The following is a 14,622-nucleotide window of genomic DNA, read 5'->3' as shown; positions in this document are numbered from 1 at the left end:
AATTCAATGCCCGCACAAAAATCAGACAGCCTAAAATCCAGTGGGGGTAGTTGCTGTTAAGAGTTTGTGACAGCTATGTCACAACACAAAGCTAACCAGCAAATTAGCCAACCTTTAAGCCCACTTCCACACAACTTGTTTTTCTATACTTGCCCCAGCATCATCCTACTTAATTTCCTGTCTGCTTATCTATAGAATGGCATGTCCTTGGAGTCTCTATGGTTTTCATATATTCACTGCTGCCTCACTCCAGGGAGGCTCAATTGCAAACTCCCACATATACAGTATATGAGCTCTCCTTTGTCACCGTATGGCCGGAGGAAATATTGAGATTGATTTCTCCTTCTGCTGCTACCCTGTGCATCAGTTCTCCTTTCCGTCTTTATACCCTCCAACTGCCCTCATTTTTATGCATCCCTTGCATGCTTACTTCCTGCTGTTCATTCCTACACAGTCTGCCGATTTTCTTTCATTGTTATAAAACCCTACCACCTCTTTCCCTGAAAGGACTGAAAAGGCAATTGGAAGCTACTTGACAGCAAAAACATTTTGCTGTTCTGGACTGCTTCTGTAGTACAAAACGGAGGTGGTGAAGTAAAAGCAAGAATATAATCAATCGTCCACACAACCAGAGAGTGGCAGGCCATATGTAAGAGGTTATTTAACCTGCCTAGTGCTTATGTTTGACTGTTTGTGTTGTGGATTTTCTATCTCCTACCTAGTACTTAAAAATTAGAAAGGTACAGAGCTGTTTGTATACAAGCTCAGCTTGATTTACTATCTTCAGGATGTACTCTATATATTTAGCCTAGACATGTGTTAAATGCTCTTACCCTATAACAGCTGGGATAGCCTCCTGGCCCCTGGGACCCTAAGTTGGACAAGTGGTTAAGAAAATAGATGGACAGATGGGTGGATGAACCACTGATTATTTCCTATTCAAAACTAAAATTGAATCTGCTTTTTCCTCTTTTAAACTTCTCTATGAAACTTTATCAAGTTGACAACAGTCACTTCAAGGGGCTTTATATTGTGAGGTAGAGACCCTACAATAATACAGCAAACACTCCCGCAATCAGACGACCCACTAAGAGCAAGCGCTTGGCAACAGCAGGAAGGAAAAACTCCCTTTTAATGGGAAGAAACCTCTGGCAGAACCAACCTCAGTGCAGCCATCTGCTGCAATCAGCTGGGGGTGAGAGGAGTGAGACAGGACAAAATACATGCTGTGGAAACACAGTGTGGTGTATAAACACAGAGTGAAAAAAAGGTCAAGAAGAAGAAATGCTCAGTGCACTATTGGAAGCCCCCAGCAGCCTACACCAAATCTAAACACAAACTGTAATCATCAGGTGTACTAAGGTGTAGTGAGGTGAAAAAAAAACTGTTGAGACCAAAACAAAGTCCAAGCTGCAGAGGTGTGACACCACTGCCTCAAGCCTCAAGCCGCTTGGATGCCACAAAACTGCCCAAGTTAAGAAAGAAAGTCAGGACGTAAGCGTTTATCTTTACCTTTCGCTTCCGAGGTATGGGGTCTTCAAACATGAAGTGCGGGCTCTCTGTGACATCCTCACTGCCATCATCACCCTGGGACGAGAGCGGGAAGCTCTTGTTTGTATCGTTTAAAAGTGGTGGGGACGGAGTGGAGGGGACTGAATGGTCACTGGCATCCCAGCTCCAGTTGCCGCTGGTCGAACTGCTGTAGCTAGCTGACAGCACCTCTTTCCAAGCTCTGCCGGCCGGCTCGGGGGCTGTAGTTTATACAACACAACAACTTATTGTTATTGGCAAGACGTGACTGAAATGAGGATGTTTTATGTTTGAAGACATACAAATTTGACCATGAACTAAGAGCCAAATGTGAACCAGTGAGGTATGAGAAAAAAATAGAAGTTCTGAGAACAGGTCCATAAAAACAGCAAACTTAGCTCATTTAAATCTGGCCATCTCATGGATGAGAAGACAGCTTTGAGCTTCCAACACAGCTGGTATTTTCAAATCACTTCCCGTCATCTTCTGACCATGCTGCATACCAGAGTGCCAGCTCAGAGCACTTTGAGTTTTTTTGGCCAGACAACATAACAATTTTCATTCACCATATGGGCCCCTCATTAGATTTGCCTCCTGCAACTTTCTCCATTCCCCAAAAATAACAATGAAATTGAAGGGCAGCAGTTTTGGCACACTGGACCAGATTCAGTGGCCATCGCAGACACAAATTAAGTGGACAGCTGCCCTACAAAAAAACAAAAACAACCAACAGTCCAGGGGGTGCACAAGAAGATGGCCTTGAACAGGACAACCAATTTTAACTTGATCTGTTATAAGAACTCTTTGATAATACCTCTCAATTTTAAATTTGTATTACTGGAAACATAATATTGGGGCTCTCTTGCAAAACAATCCCAATTCTAATGTCACAAAATAATTAAAACATATGTCTTAATCTGTAAACCTTAGAAGCTTATTTCCACAAATTATATAATATCTAAAACAATGGATTCTTTACTACACCACATATTTTTTAGCTACTGTATACTGAAACTTCAACCATTGAGTCCAAACTTTCTTTACTTCCCAGAACAAACACTATACGATTTCCAGTGTGTAGGCCCAGAAACCCTTTCAATACATTTGTTAATTTGTTGATCAATTATATAGTGCTTTAAGACTTGATTATCACAATGGCTTTATCTGACTTTTAATCAGGCAAATTATAGTGAAAAACACAGAGCAAGGACTAATATCATACATTTTGGAGAGACCTTCTACAATTCAATAACTGTTTCCCATATAAATATAAAGAGATAAGGGTTATCAAACTATTTTTCAGAATTATCAAGGGGCTTCAGTGGACTGTGTGTTTTCACACAAAAAATATAAAAATAAAAATAGGATATCCAATCCTGTCTCAACTCATAAAAACAAAAACCTGCCACTTTTTTAAACAACCAAATGCACCAGGAGCTAAACAAATAAATAAATAAACAATTTAATTTTTAAGTTATAAAAATATAAGGAAAGGTTTTGGAGGTTGCATTAAATAAAAGAAAAACTATCCAATCTCAACAGGGATCCATACAGCCATGGATACTTTTTATAAAAGCACCACTGTGATTTACCACAGAGTAATCAAGCAACACCCCCTTTCTGAAATATTTTGTCAAATAAGCATTTCATCAAGCATTGCAATCATAAACTCACAGCATCCTCTGATCTGATCTAATGACTGCATCACAGATCATTTCTAAAATGAAAGCTTACAGTTCTTGGTTTATTTCTATTATGTCCGAAATGGTGCAGCAGTGTCAACAGGGTGCTTCTAGCCTTTAGAGATAAAAACTATAGAAGCTCTTCCTGAGAGCAAAAAACCAGCAGCCCGGGTTTAGCGCTGAGCTAAAAAGCTGTCAGGACTTTGACCGTCTGGTGGTTGGCATGGTAATAGCAACCACAGCAACACTGGAAACAGCAAAAGGAGCTGTGGTGAAATGGTCAAGGCTAAACAGTTGGCAGTAAGTGCTGGGCTTGGGTAAACATACATGCATGGAAAGATGATGGAATAAAGTGCTAATAACACTGCGTGACCCTTCTCTGGGATAAATACATGTTAACACATCAACGAGTCAGCAGCTCAGCCTGTGTCAGGGTAAACTAACATCAAGTGATTTGTGATGAGCACCGTCCCCAGCGAGCAACACAAAGTGAATGTCCTTGATTTTGTTAAACACAGTGGATGAGTCAGTGTGTGACAAAGCAGCTTGCACTCAAGGAGCAGTAGGTGCATGGGTGCATGAATGCAACTGATGCCGAGCCAATGGTGTTACCTGTGGGTGCAGACGAAGGGTAATGCACCAAAGGTGATGTGGACAGTGAGGTCAGGACGGTGGCAGCCATCACCTCCTTATCAGCGTGACCTGACGGCTTCCTGAAAAATAAAAATGCACACTGAGCACAAGAAACATATCTGGTGTAGTTTTAAGGGGTACTCTTGTCTAACCAACCCCATGCTCTATTAAACAGAGGTTTGTCTGTTTTTCAGAGTATTGGAAAATATTTAAGGAAAAAAAAAGTTTAACCTTGTCCCCAGAGAAACATACAATTCTCTATATAGCCACAAAATACAAACTGTGATGTTAGAAGAAATTTACATTAGGAGGTAAACAAGTCCAACAAGCAGCCAGAAGACAGAGAGATATGTAATTTCATGTACAGTAAATCTTAGACAACTTACTATTGTGTGTGTTCAAATATGTGCTTGTGTGCATATATACAAACACGGGGACAAAGCCTCTAGAGTGAAAGTGTTTTGTGGTGTGTTTCTGCACAGCTTGTGCAACCTCGCTTAGAGGGGAGAACCATGCTTTTTGCTCAGTTCCTTCTCAGAACGCCCCATGCAAAGCAATCCAACCTCATCTTAAATCTTATTCATACTACTCACTTGAACTGACACCAGAAAACATTCACAAACACAGGCACAGACAGCCTAAACAGTGTGCTTTGGCATAAGGCATTCTTGTTAAAAAAAAAAAGAAAAGAAAAAAGATCCTGCAAAGACAAATAAGCTTATCTGCTTCAGACACACACTTATTATTCCTGTTGGTTCTATTTAAGACTTCTACTGTCCTTGAAAGCAAAATGTGGGGAAAACTATTTGAGGCCAGGCCAAGCGTTCATCCCCACACAGTTGTTCACATTTGCACACACATAAACAGATTTCAATTCTCATGTAACATCCTGAAAAAGATATACCAGTGTCCGTACCATATGTATGTAAATAAATATAAATCCAAATTTACCGATCTGTGCTATACACAGTAGACACATACTCATATTCTCATAGAGAATAGAGTCTGCAGCTTTAAGAGCTCTAGTCCCGCCCCAGACCTCTTCACTACACAACCAGAGTAAACTGGTTTGAGGCATTTTCTCAGCCAAGCCCTAAGCCCTGGCAGAGATCCACTCTTGAATTCTCGGTGCGCGTACACACACACACACACACGCACGCACGCACGCACACACACACACACACACACACACACACACACACAAAACACAAACTTCATGCTGGAATCAACAAACAAGAGAAGTACGTTTCAAAATCAGCAAGTCTACGTGTATCTGCGCACATTCACACACATTTTCAAATGAGAAGTCTCTAAAACATTTTACACACGCAGAAAAAAAGTTTAAAAAGTGCCTAAGCTCCCACGCTGATGAGAATGCGTCGGATAGGAAGCAAACAGATCAAAATGGAATGTACCCGATACGGAGGAATCTTTCAGCCAGTCTGAGCACAAATGTGCTCCCACAAAAGTTGTTGGTTTTACTCTCCAGCATCCCAAAACTTGTGTGTGTTTGTGAATTCAACGCAGACATTTGGAAAAATGGTAGGATATACTCTATAATATTCAAATACTGCCAAGATAGAAGCCATGGTCACACACACACACACACACACACACACACACACACAGAGGACAAGAGATAAAGAGATAACAAGATTAGCTGTGTCCTATTGCAGTCATTAGCCTTGTTTTCAGCAATAACTCGGGCCAACCAGGGACATACTTCTGATTTTCCTCCATCTCTCGTTTAATAAAATCCATCTATAAAATTTGTGTTAGGGCTCTTGGTTACCTTCCATTTGGCCTTCATATAGTGCAGTACTCTGATAGCATACCACTGACAGTCATGCATGTCTGTTTTCTGGTGTGTGGCCTTAGCAAGAGAGATTAGGAAAAACAAACACAAACTGGGAGGACAACAATCCCTGTAGTTGATGTATGGCCTCATTCAAACTTTGATATTCCCCTCTCGTACACATTGATATAGACACACCCATTCCAGCACACCCCAGCACTCATTAATACCCATCCCTACAACCCACCCTGATTTCCTGACATTGAGTGTTTTCCTTCCTCCTTACCAGAAAAAGCAATGATAACTACACCACAGATTCATTGCATCTGGTTCAAGTTTTTAATGTGTGTGAGTGTGCATTGATTAAACAAAAACAAAACAGTAAAGGCCTCCTTCAGAAACCTTTTCTAAAAAGGGCATTTGTTGATTGACTTCTATTCTTGCTGACAGCAGCAGAGCTAATCTGATATCACACAGACTTTGATATCAATGTTTACATCAACTTAGAAGCAGACAGCTGTCACATTTTACATTTTATAAAAACCAGATTAGAGAGATAACCATCCCTGTCTGTCGCTCACTCTAAAGCAGATATTGCACACTAAATGACACGGCCTGCTACTCTTGTTTTCACTTCTCATCTGCCTGTGAACTAACTAAGGAGCCTTTAAACATGGTGAGAGTGGATGACAGCTGAAAGAGCAACAGCATTGATGTGCCGTAAATCTGTCTGCATCTTCTTATGAGAGGCTTTATTTTGGAGCAAGTTAAACTGGGGATGTCTTTATTTAGTGCCCAGAGTGAGGCAAAGAGAGAACAGCGATTGCTGTCAACAAAGTTGGTCTGTGTGTGGTATATATGGGGTTTTGGTTTCCAGGATGTTTACACGAACCATTGAGGCTATCCGTGGTGCATTTATGGCATGCAGTAAATTTAATAGTGACATGATAAACATAGCAGCCCTCCACCCTCCCACATATGCAGATGAACATGTGTAGGCACATACTATGTGGTAACTCTGGTATTTGTTGAACTATAATGACATAATTTGCAATTGAAGCTCTTAAATTTACAAGCAGTGCCATTGACAACTCTCTTTTATGAGACAGGTAATACATCAGTTGGGAAGTTCTAACTCTATTTTACAGTACTTGCATGTGTGTGTGTTTTGCATCTAGTTTGGTTGAAGCGTTTGGCACACTTAAGTACATGCAGAAACAACACCATTCACTCAATCTCGCTCACACACAACCTCTTACCTTCCTTCCTCCTCAACTTATATTGGCCTTGGCTGGGCCAAAAACACTCCCCTCTGGCAGTAGCACAACACAACCAGCTAAAAATCAACAAGCCAGGCCCAGGCACATACAGGGAGAGGGAGAGAAAGAGACTGCCACTTAAAGCCCAGCCAAGAAGCAGGCAGCAACAACAAGGTGTGATTATGGAAAGGGCGGGGAGGGAGGGGGGGGGGGGGGGGGGGGGGGAGTTCAAGGATGTGTATATTTGTATATTGTGTGCCAAAAACAGTTACGTTTTAAAGATGACCATTTCACCTAATGTGCACTGCAATAAGCCAGGCAAGAGCGGGCTGTTTCCGTGGGATGATTTTCCAGCTGACTTTTTATTACTTGGATGTGGAAAACATGGGGTTTTTCCAAGTTTCCTAAGGGGACACTTGAGGACTCTGATACTGCCGAGTTACGATTTGGCACCACCAGCCGGTACTATAGTGGGCTCTGTGCTGTTGTTGGGGAGACGACAGGGCCTCCCCACTATATTTAACACATCACCTCTGCTCTAGTTACCATTCCAGTCAAAATCCCTAGGATCTGCCTGGTTTATAGAACGATAGCCCACTTAAGATCCAGGTCAACAGCTACAAAACACATGACTGAAAAAGCGATACACTGTGTATATGGCTGAAGATTTGTCATACTTTATTGGCTTTTCTAAAGTACACCTTTCATCTGAGTTTTTCCCAACCTAATCTGATAATTGCATGTGTATCCAAGGTGCTTCTAGAAGTGTCTCACTACTTGGTAATGCCTTTGGGCAGTTATTTTGAAGCCTCTGTCAAATAATTGGAACAAGGCCAATTATTATATTAGGTTCTCACTTTGACATAAAAACTACATGTCCCATTAGAGTACTGTACAAATCTATACAAATTCCTGTTGTGGATCAGTAAATATAAATTCATGTCTAAGATAACAACTAGATATGGCTGCTATTACACAGTTAAAACTGCTGTGAACCTCTACTGTCCCTATCTATGATTGGCTCATGTATTTCCCACTTCAACTGTTGATTTGCTCTTTAGAGGGGTAAAACAGATTTCTATTTAGGATTCTCTATCTGCTATTTCTTCTTCATGTAATGCCACTGATGTATCTCACCTGTCTGCCAAAGAATATACTCATTTTATAAAAACTGACTACCAACAATCCCCCTCTTATCTAGGGCTTCTCCTGCATGTCAATGAGACTACATTGATGTATCTATCTTGTTTACCAAGAAAGAAACTGTGCCTCACTTGACTCCAGTTTTAGAAGTTCAAAAAAAAAAAAAGAGGAAGGCAGAGTAGGGCTGTGCGATATGACCAAAATCTCATATCCCGATATAAGAATTCTATCGTCCGATAACGATATAAATCACAAAAATGTAACATTTTCTGTAAATTCTGTGAATCTCGGGCAGCTCGACTTGCGGGAAGTGTTTCCAGCTGCGCGTCATGTAGCTGGAGTCGAGTGTTTTAACAGATGCATGAAACTATACATTTCTAGACATAAGTTGTAGCGGCCGCCGCTTTCTTTGTGAGTATTTATTACACGGCGTGCTGTGGAGAAAAGCCTGTTTTAACGTTTGAGTCTAAGGTTTATTTTTTAGCACCTGGCGGCTCTTTTTTACTTCTCATCCGTAAATAATCTGCTCTTTCACGTGATTCAGTTTATTTTGAAAAGTCTCAACAGGATCTTGAGCTTTATTGTGAAAGGTTTATGTGGAACATAAACCAGCGGACACGCGATGGTGTTATCGTCGTTGTTGCTAACCAAAACGCATAAAAACAGGCGCTTGTCCGTCTGTAGTGTGGTTATATTAAATATAAGAGAAAGAGAGAACTTTAAGAAATTAACATAGCCACTACAGTGACCATCAAAACGATGAAAAAAATATTGCCCTAAACAGTTTATTTTGCGACACCACGAAACAAACGATAGCGTAAAATGAAACGTTAGACGTTTTTATATCGTCATCCGATATATATCGTTATATCGAACAGCCCTAAGGCAGAGGGACAGGGACTTGGCAGTATTTGTAATATTTATCGTTTGTTGTATCACTTCAGTATGACAGGTCCAGTTTTTACTGGAGCAACACACTGCCAACAATAATCTCTGATCTTCCCCTAAGCCCCGGTGGTGGAGGTTTTAAATAGCACTTATCTGTCCAATGTGATCATGTGTTCAACATGATCCCCAAAACAGGCATCAGATAGCTTTTTTGTGCCTGTATGTGCTGTATGTGTGCTGACTTCCTCATATTTAAAGCAGGTGCACGTTCCTTAAATTGGCAGAGGCTTGCGTGTGATTGGCAGTTAGAAAGACAGCAAACACGGCATCACAATCACACGAGTAAAATAAACTTTGAAGCACCTCTCTGTTTGAGTCATCATGGAACCTAACCCTACACATTCAGCATATGCTGACTGGTGTTTTTCCTGTTTTCTTATGAGGTATCGTTACTGAACACAAACAAATCCAAATGCACATGGGGTAGAGAGATATGCACACCAAAAATAAAGGTAATATCTCCGCCTGCATTAGTCATCCTCATGCACACACTCTGTGAAGGAGGCTGACAGGTAAATAGATGGCAGCCACAAAGTGTGTTGCTAACATATTTTTTTCCTCCCTTGCTGTAATAGGTGTTTTCTTTCTTTTTGATTTCAGTCTATTTCAGACTAAGAGGGTTGTAAATGCTGCCCTCAGAAAATGAGGACTGTTGTCTAAAAATGAAGAACATTCAGCAAAATGTCATCTAACTGGGATATTCTGTCCAATGAGGTAACGTTAAGACAATAGAGGCTATTAGAAAAGACCAGGCTTTTGTTGATGTTCCTCTTGCCTGGGGTGCAGCTCGGACAGCTGCCCCTTCCACACCCACACCCACTACTCTCAATCCCACACTCTCGCTGCCCCTCATCATCTTGCCTTGACTCCACAGTATTACGTAATGCCCTCTGTTCATCTTTTTCTGTCTCACTATTTTTGCTGCAGGCAGATGGTAATGATTAGCACACTCTATCCCTGACCCAACACAAGCTGGTGTTAGTGTCCACTCTGCCTCTTTCTAGGCTTCCTGCTTTACACTTCTATGTAAAGGTACTATGCACTGTATGAACTGAATGAATACAATGTAAAAATATGTGAAGTATATAAACATAGAAGTGTGGGTAGGCATTAAGTATGATTATCATTGTGCATGTAACCACACATGTGTGTGTATATTCCTAAGTCCGCCATTATTGTCCATTCAATACACATGTTGCCGCTTACGTAAGTCTCCGAGCTTTGAACCCCCGGAGAGAGAGAGGCTGTCAGACAGGAGCCGTGTCTCTTTAAAGTGGGTTGTGAGTGTGATGGTTATTCAGTGGTGGGACAAAAAGCCCTCTCTTTCTCTCTCTTGATCCTAGAATGCAATCTGTGCCCTTAGGGAGAAGCACAAACAACAGATAGCTTTATTCTGGCAAAATAATACCGGCTAGATGTTGAGAAAAAGGCATGATTCCCTCTGTGGCGGTGGCGATTCACTCAAGATGTCATAAACTACACAACACAGAGGATGATATCTACAAATTTCAGCTGAACTACAAGCTCGCATTGATTCAAACCTCAGTGAATAATGGTTATTTCGTGTCGAGTAACCGCACATCCCATTTCAGGATCACACAGGTGCTTGTGACGAACATGCCTCAGTGAGAAAATGTTGACTCAGCAACAGCACTTAAAAGGATGATGACAAAGTAGATCATGACACACTGCCTGACTTGCATACCATGCTCATAAACTGTGCATGGGGTAATCGTAGGTGATCAGATTTACAGTGCGAGCTTGACACAGTCCAGTGCAACCAGACGCCGAGTGAAGAAGGGTTGAATTTAAACCTCACCTCACCTCGTCAATGAATACAAAAAAAAAAAAAAATCCACAGTCACTTTTCCATAGCCACACTTTAGGGTACTACCACCTCACGTAAGACATTAAATCTGTATTATAGCTGTATATTGCTTATACATGTAATATTATTACAAAGTAATAAATACTACAATTAGTCAGTAGTTTTATTTTTAGACATCTTTATAATAGTGTTAATGTCTCTCATAACTAACTTAGTTCCCTCCAATAACAATGCTGTTGCTAGGGGGAATGTGGGGTATTCACTTCTGGCCTGTGCCCTTATTTTCCTCTAGGAAGTAAACAAGAAAAGACCTTTCTGCCTGAAAACCTCTACTCCTTATCAAAACAAATATGAATCTATATTTGATGTAGTAAGAAGTCATCAGTGCATATCACATGTATGGGTCAAACTAATTTAAACCACCCAGTCACTCAATGTACTCACATTAACTGGCAAAATACTAAGTAAATACTAGAAATGCTACTTAGTGGAAATGGTGAAAAGGCTTTGAATAACGGTCAAGTTCTCTTCCTGAAGAAGTCATGCTTTTATTTTGTTTTAAATTCTTCACTTCTCACTCCTACACTTGCCTACTCCTGAGATTTGTTCGTCTGCCATCACAAGCCAGAGCAGGCCTTTGCCTGGTTTCCTGTGTTTTGCAAAGGCAAACCAAAGCTGTTGCAAAGCCACACTGCTCTACTTACTCCTATAAAGCCAAATATCTGCAGGGCACCGTCAGACAGACAAAGACTCCAGCCAGTAAAATAAACTGACCCCTAAAAAAGATAGGGGTTGTACGAAGCACATCAGTAGAAGCACTCTCGCAAAAAATTTGAAAAAAATTAAAAAAAATAAAAAAATAACTAAACAAAAATGAATGTGAAGCAAGACGTTAAAAGCAAAAGTATTACCTGGCTTCTAAGTTGAATGTTTGTCTACAGCCTGTTTGCTTACTGTGCAGTAAAAGCAAAGATGTGTTAGGAGTTATGTTTGTCATCTAAGGACGACCTTTGACACAGTTTCGTGGTGGACTGATAAGCATGCACAAAAAAACTAATAATTGTGGATTTAATGTACAACAAAATCCACAATTTCGTGGTAAATGTACAATCACAATAAATGGCTATTCTATTCTATTCTATTCTATTCTATAATGATCATCCTAATTTTTGCGCGACATGTATTTGAACCATTAGCAGAAATACATTTAAAAACTTGCACAGGGATTGGATAACTATCTATAGATTAAATTATAAAAATGGCATGAAAACAGACTCTCATTTTGTTATATATTATTTTGTATTATATGTAACAAAAATTTTTATTTTTTTACTCAACCCAGATCTTCACTGAATATCATCCTACTCTCAGCTCCTCGCTAATCCTGCCAAACTGTACCGGGTAGTGACTAATATAGAGGAAAATGCCATAAACCATATCTTTTGGTAATTTAAGCCTCCCTGTGGAGCTTCTGGCCTTATGACAGTATTGGGAATAAGGTAAGGAAAATGGTCCCTTTATCACTCTGCCACGTCAGGAATGGAATAGTTAATAAGATAAATGGTAGCAATAAGAGCACATCATGGAAACACTAGAGAGATGGTAGTGATGATGATAAAACTGTCACAGATTATTGAAATAATATTAAACCTCACTGCTGGTCCAGCCTCCTAGCTTTTTCTGTTTTGTTTTGTTTTTTAAAACATTTAGCAGCTCACTGAAAAATGAATGTTGGATGTAATATGATGAGGAGTATGACTAGCTGAATGCAAATGCTGGTTCCCCTCTGAGAGTTATGCATTTTCCAATAAGGATAGGCCGAGTGGTTGGTCAGACTAGGACAGACTCGTTCTCTCACACAGACAAACAAACAGATGGGAGAACTTGCCCCGATGGAGCTCTGGCCCAGTGAAAGTCATGCTTTGTGCAAGCAAGATGTCTTTCTGTCAGACATTCAGATCTTTTTCATCCAAGTCTCTGGGGTCTCAGACTCGGACACACATGCACACACATAATTTCTAGAACTACATATGGGAATTGTGCATTAATGACAAACATTAGCAGGCTTCAAGGCATAAAAATTTTAACATCTACAATTCCATGACAACTTTAACTTTTGGCTTTTATTTTTACCTTATAAATGTGTAAAAATCTTTACTTTAATCTTTACTCCTACACATTACAACTTCCTGCACATAGTGCTTTTATTTTTTATTTTTATATTTCCATGCATATTATTTATTTTTTCTTTTTGGTAATTTTACTATACAATTACTTTAGTATCTTCTTGAGGATGTCACTTCCTTGACAGCAAGCAAAAAGCATAAAACACAAATGTTCAGGTTCTATAGAAACCTTGGTGTAAATTTTATATAAAAACTAAGCATATGGTTTCCTCTCTTTTCTCTCTCTCTTGTTTACTCATGGGCCAACTGTGGTGAAAAAATATAGTGTGAAACATATTGATCATTGTTTTGAATCTTGGCCCAAGCCAGGTCACGGCAATTCGGACAGAGCAAAAGGTGTTAGACAAGAGACTTGTGATCAGCCCAGTCTTGTCCTCTAAAGAGGTTGCAAGCAAGATAGATTTGATGAAAAATGCTGAGCTTGGAGAGACTTCACCATTGGATCTATCATATATGAACCAAAAAATAAGAAAAAAAAAAGTTCAGTTTCAGATAAAAGCCAGAGTTGAAAATCCAGCAAATCTGAAAAGAAAGACTAACAGGAATATGAAAATCTCTCAGTATTTCTGTGCTTCGGAACAGCTATGAAAGTTCTACAGGTTAGTCAGGAAGTGATCGGTGCTGTACTTTACACCTCACTGAACAGCTTCACACACTCACTGCTTTGTGCAGTGGCATGTTGGTGCTGGAAGCCACTAAGATTAAGAGGGGTTACTTTCTGCATCTCCACAGGCCGGAAATCTCCACATTATCTTGGCAGCAGTCAGGAGTCCAGTCACTGTGTTCCTGAGAGTACTCAGCTAAAAAGTAAATAAATAAATAAATAAATAAATGCTTATAACCATCTTCATGTGTTATTAATAGCAACTAAAATTAAATTCAAATAAAGCAAAATACTATTGTAGTTATAAAACAAACAAACAAAACTTGGAAATATGGGCTGTGTGAAGTGCTTTCTCTTCAATAGGACTGATAAGATTTAGCTAGCACAAAGACAAAAAAAAAGGGTGTGTGGAAAAAAAAATCAATCCAGTCAAGTGGAGAGCACAGATCCCAAGTTAGCAGGTGAAAAAGCAAACAATATGCACATAAAGCACCACTTCTTTTCCCTTCTATTTCTCTGTTACACACAACCCACACACATACATTTATCAAACATTAATATGGAAACATCTGTGTATCATGTGGCTAAATCATGGAGTCATCTATAATTTGACTTTGTGCATATAACTGACTTGTGTGTAAATACTGCTGAATAGCTTAGCAGGGGAGAGCAAACAGTGTGACGCATGAAGCAATAACCTGGAGGTGAGAGGACAACAGCCTTACTGGCAGATCAGTGCTAAATGAAACCTGACTACCTCACTGTGGCTACAGAATGAAAACGATTGTGTGTGTGTGTGTGTGTGTGTGTGTGTGTGTGTGTGTGTGTGTGTGTGTGTGTGTGTGTGTGTGCACATATGTGCATATTGATGAGATAAAGAGAAAAATAGGGGGGTGAAAAAGGAAAACACACATCTGTTCACATGTTGCTTGACTGCTCATCTTGTCCACCAGCATGAGGATAAGTGATTATCAAAGCCTGTATACTGTAGTTCTTTTGTTCAGGATGCACATG

The 14,622-nt window shown here is 40.0% G+C and overlaps 1 protein-coding gene across 2 annotated transcripts in view; it reads right to left on the bottom strand.

The window, feature by feature from the left end:
• The window catches only part of slc2a4rg (SLC2A4 regulator), a 42,247-nt gene that overhangs the window by 15,368 nt on the left and 12,257 nt on the right, over positions 1-14,622 (bottom strand). For both annotated transcript variants that reach the window (XM_085442947.1, XM_085442948.1), the window contains exons 3-4: positions 3,825-3,925; positions 1,513-1,751 (exon numbers count right to left, since the gene is read on the bottom strand). In XM_085442947.1, the coding sequence (XP_085299073.1) occupies positions 1,513-1,751; positions 3,825-3,925 (340 nt within the window). The remainder of the gene's footprint in view (positions 1-1,512; positions 1,752-3,824; positions 3,926-14,622) is intronic.

Source organism: Copadichromis virginalis, linkage group LG20 (assembly GCF_057382275.1).
Source record: "Copadichromis virginalis isolate Kocher_CV1m ecotype Utaka linkage group LG20, C_Virginalis_male_GT1.1, whole genome shotgun sequence".
In the NCBI taxonomy this organism is placed as follows: domain Eukaryota; kingdom Metazoa; phylum Chordata; class Actinopteri; order Cichliformes; family Cichlidae; genus Copadichromis; species Copadichromis virginalis.
This window is presented reverse-complemented; position numbering and strand designations above follow the sequence as displayed.